Below are 5,000 nucleotides of genomic sequence, written 5' to 3'. Positions count from 1 at the left end.
TTCTTCTTGCAAAGCAAAGTTATTAGCATTTATGTGTTTGTGTGTGTGTGTGTGTGTGTGTGTGTGTGTGTGTGTGTGTGTGTGTGTGTGTGTGTGTGTGTGTGTGTGTGTGTGTGTGTGTGTGTGTCTGTGTGTGTGTGTGTGTGTGTGTGTGTGTGTGTGTGTGTGTGTGTGGGTTGTACCCAGTTTGACCTCTGCGTTCTCAGTCAGCAGAACATTTTGACCCTTGATGTCTCGATGGATCACGTGATGGGCATGGAGATGGGTGAGACCCTGGAGGACACACACACACACACACACACACACACACACACACACACACACACACACACACACACACACACACACACACACACACACACACACACAAGCACACAAAGTCAGATGACCATGTTTGCTATAGTTGCTATGAATGTTGACACACTCACACTGTCAGAGGGGACTCTTTGTCTTGACTAAATCAAACTCAAACCCTCACCCTTGACAGCCATGTGCTGCTCTGCCCGACCCTCAGCCCGAGGGAGGAGGGGCCAAAGGTACATTGTGTTGGTGAACTGAATTCGAAAATATAGATGAATAAACTGTATATTTCGATCCGGCTTGGCCAGGTCACAGAGACAGAAGCTCTTTGAACACCGGACCGATCTACTAGTTACTTTCACGGTTAAACAGAGAAAGCGGGTCTGTGTGTGTTTGTGTTTGTGTGTGTGTTTGTGTGTGTGTACTTTTGTGTGTGTGTATTTGTCTGTTTAAACTACTGCTTCTTCAAAATGATCCAGATAAACAGAGGAAGTCTCACTTCAGAACTTTGCTGCGTGCGGATCTGCAACAGTGTGTGTGTTTGTGTGCATGTGTGTGTGCTTGTGTGTGTGTGTGTGTGTGTGTGTTGAAACAATAAGAAGGCGACAAGGCAGAGACAGCCACAGAGAAACCCTGGCTGCAGTCCAGCTGTCTTAGTTCCAGCAGATTCTTGCTACTTCCTTTTTAAAAGTCGCTTACAGCCATTGGTGGTCAGAAGTGTCTGAAAAGTCTGTTATCTGTTCCTAAATCACGACATGTCTAATAATAGGCAGTGGCTGGTTGTTACCATTATGCTGCTCAAAAGCTTTCTGAGAGCCGGCGAAGGTTTCCCAGTCGGTCGGAGGAGCATGAAATACAAACCCACACAGCAACACACGATGCAGGGGAGGGAATCACAACATGCTGGTAACTTTCTCAGGACCTTGTGGTCTCTCTGTAATCATAACCATAACATCTTGGAGGCCCGCTGTTGTGAAAGCAGCCTTTGATCTAAACTACACACGGCTGTGGCCTAGCCAGTCGATGTTCTCTGCAAGAGGCAGCATCATCATAGTGGAAACATCTCCTAAATACAAATACTGAGGCCAGACTATGTTTGAAAGGTTGAAAAGGTAAGCTTGGCAGACGTTTGTTTGTGTGTGTGTGTGTGTGTGTGTGTGTGTGTGTGTGTGTGTGTAGTTGTGTGTGTGTTTGTGTGGTTTTGTGTGTATGTGTGTGTGTATGTGTGTGTGTCTATGAACAGGGGTTCATTACCTTTGACCTGCCTGAGGAACTTATGAGACGATCTTTAAATCACTTCCTTTTAGATGTTATTCATAACGAGTGATAGACATACAGCCTCATGAAACCATCCTGATATTTATGTTTGCGTACCCCAATCAACATCAGGCTTAGCTCAGGAGGTAGAGCAGAGTAGGGCTGCTCGATTATGGGAAAAATCATAATCACGATTATTTTGGTCAATATTGAAATCACGATTATTCAAACGATTATCTTTGAGTCTGAAAATGTGTTGTATTTATTCACCATGTCTCTCCCAAAAAAAACGTTGTAACTGAGAACTTTGAAATTACGCCTTAAAAAAATACACAAAATGGTCAAAAAGAGAATGTTCCAATCTAAAAAAATATACAGATATGTGTCCAGCTGTTCTACCCTTTCTATAAATCATTAAAAAAAAAAATAATAATAATAATAATAATTAACAAAAGTCGGATAACTCGATTATGTTAATTTTCTGATCGTTTGACGCTAAAATCGTAATCGCGTCCAAAATTCGATTAATCGCCCAGCCCTAGAGCAGGGTAACTTATAACCGGAGGGTTGCTAGTTTGATCCCCGGCTCCTCATAGCTGAGTGTCGAGGTTTCCCTGAGCAAGGCACCTAGCCCTAATTGCTCTCCGTTTATGGTTGACTCCGCCGTCAGTCTGAGAACGTGTGCGTTAACCGTTGTACGTCGATTTGCAATAAAAGCGTCTCCTAAATGCCCTTAATGTATATGCATAACATCAGTCTATCCTTGGTTGGGCAGCTGTCACGCCAAATTTGTACCGGGTGCCAAATTTGTACCGGGCACGTCATCAGTTGTCCGTTGCCAGGCAACGGACAACTGATTACGTAAGGGTTGTCCGTTGCCGGGCAGGTTTCAAAAAACATTCGCGCTCATGTTGCCAAAGACAAAATAACATAATACAGAAAATGGATCGCTAGATAACACTTGTTTTTACTTTATATTTGTATTGTATTTAATTGTTTAATCAAATTTAGCAAGTAAACTGAGTGTTTAAAGCAGGTCAAGGACGAAATAGCACAATACAGATAACGGATCGCTAGATAACACCTGTTTTATACAAGCTTGAAGGTTCACGAATGTTCGTGAACCTTTCACGTCATTCGACGCGATCATCTGTTGCCAGGCAACGGACGACGCGATCATGTGTTGCCAGGCAGGTTTGGGATGGATTACGTATGCATGACGTGCCCGGTACAAATTTGGCTCCCGGTACAAATTTGGCGTGACACAGCCATCAGCTGATTTCCAAAGATGGCCGCAAACCTAACGTTGTTCAGCAAACTCCAGCCAATCAGAGCACCGCTTGTGAAGTCAATCAAAACATTGTTATCGGAAATAGCTTTCCGTGCAGTTTTCCGTTAATCTTCTGACATTGTGGATATCTGATAATAACACTGGTGATTGCTGCTTTTCCCCTGGGCGCCGCCATTGTTCTTTTAATCCAGCAGACCGCGGCGCTTCATGTCAGTCGTGAACGGAAAACCCCTGAACGGAAGATCAGATGGTTCCAGGCGGTAAGGAGTTCGGTTGAAAAGGCATTCGTTGGGATCAAGGCCGGACCAATCTCCAGAGAGACAGAACGTGAACTCACAAGAACGGGGGGGGGTCACAATAATAATAACACTTACAATATTTTAATGAACCATGACATTTTCTAGTAGTTTTCTTGTGTCATCTACTGATCTATTCATGCACCATCATGTATTTCTTCTATCGTGGACCACATGTAGCAACGTATTGAACAGTGTTTAATAATAAACGTTTTCATGGATAATCTGCCATGTCTATGTTGGCCTGGCTCACGTTCCCAAGGACCGCAGTTTACAGCCTGTTTCTGGGTGACCTTACCCTGAGCACCTCCCGACAGATGTAGGCAATCCAGTCCTCCTTGAAGCTGTTTCCTTTGGTCTTCTTCACCAGGTCGGTCACTGAGCCTGCGCCACAGTACTCCATCACCAGCTGGACCCACGGAGAGACTGATCAATCAGACATAAGGAACCGAACATACAAGCTGCACAGCAGGGGGAAAAATGAATGTGACCGACTTTATCTTTCAGCTGTCAGAGAGGGAAAATCGACCAGTCGAGCGACTGCTTTAATATGTAACCCAGGATCTATTTACCTGCCAAACGATCCGATCTATCAGCTGTGGGCTGGTGGCAGCCCCTTACACAGAGCGGCTAGACGAAAAGACAGACAGACACACACACGCACACACACACACAGACAGATGGATGGAGTGTCCTCACCCAGAGGTTGTGGTCCTGGCCCGCAGGACTTTTCTTAATGAAGGCTCCGTAGTAGGTGGCGATGTTTCTGTGGTGCGAGTAGCTCTTCAGCATGTTGATCTCCAGTTTGATCTCCTCCTCCTCGTCCTGCACACGAGCACACGTTCATACATCAACACAGCACACTCAATAGACGGGTTCAACAAGTCTGTTTATGGCACAGCTTGGTGGAGTGGGGATCCTGCATCAGTTATTTTAAATGAACCATACCCTCTGATAGACCCGTATTATCACTTATCAGGGATTTACATTTATTCGACATTTTGTTTGCATTTCAATACATTTTTAATCTAATCTTGATTCCAACTAAATATACAGCGATAGACGACTGGTCGAAAGTTAGGGTTGGGGTTGGCTTTTTGCTGGTCTTTTGAACTTGCAAGAACACAAACACACACACACACACACACACACACACACACACACACACACACACACACACACACACACACACACACACACACACACTTCAATGGAGGGCAAAAGGGTTAAAACTACGCCTCATTTTAGGCATGCATTGATATAAATCTTCACTTTTTTACAGTGTTTAATTTTATCACTCCGTAAACGGCGCGGATAAAGTGTTTGAAAATGCCATTTTTATGCTGTTCTCATCAACATCTTTTTGTTTGGCCTTCTTTTGAATGTGCTTTTGAACATGTCAAATAGTGTGCTCAATAGCGCGTTTTTCAAAACAATCAAATTAGCAATAAAAAACTCTGTCTTTTACGCCGTTATAGAGTTGAGAAAAAGTTCTGTAAAAAGCTGAACATCTAAATCTGCAAATCTTACACCGTAAGAAAATACAACTCCAGAAAAATGCTGTATTTTACATTGATTTAAATGACGTACACGCCTACAACGAGGTGTCGTTTTTACCCTTTTGGCCTCCCACACACACACACACACACACACAACACACACATTTCCCCGGTCTACACAGATATGGGCTTGTCTCAGACTGCCATATGACCCCCAGGCGACCTCTGACCTCTGCCGGACAGTCTTAGTGACCTTTATTATTCCGCCTCCTCACCACACAACAACAGTGTGTGGCAGAGATACACGAGGACAGGGGAAGGCTTGTCAGCCACTTCCAAAAGCCAATCCCAGTCCTG

At 44.2% G+C, this 5,000-nt stretch overlaps 1 protein-coding gene across 3 annotated transcripts in view; it reads right to left on the bottom strand.

Annotated features, from left to right (window-relative positions):
* Positions 1–5,000, bottom strand: part of si:zfos-2326c3.2 (misshapen-like kinase 1) — a 65,132-nt gene that overhangs the window by 45,664 nt on the left and 14,468 nt on the right. For all 3 annotated transcript variants that reach the window (XM_030369315.1, XM_030369316.1, XM_030369317.1), the window contains exons 4-6: positions 3,844–3,969; positions 3,443–3,553; positions 183–273 (exon numbers count right to left, since the gene is read on the bottom strand). In XM_030369315.1, coding sequence (XP_030225175.1) covers positions 183–273; positions 3,443–3,553; positions 3,844–3,969 — 328 coding nt within the window. The remainder of the gene's footprint in view (positions 1–182; positions 274–3,442; positions 3,554–3,843; positions 3,970–5,000) is intronic.

This window comes from Gadus morhua, chromosome 10, assembly GCF_902167405.1.
Source record: "Gadus morhua chromosome 10, gadMor3.0, whole genome shotgun sequence".
NCBI classification, from domain to species: domain Eukaryota; kingdom Metazoa; phylum Chordata; class Actinopteri; order Gadiformes; family Gadidae; genus Gadus; species Gadus morhua.
Note: the sequence above shows the minus strand (reverse complement) of the source record. Positions and strands in the feature narration are given on the sequence as shown.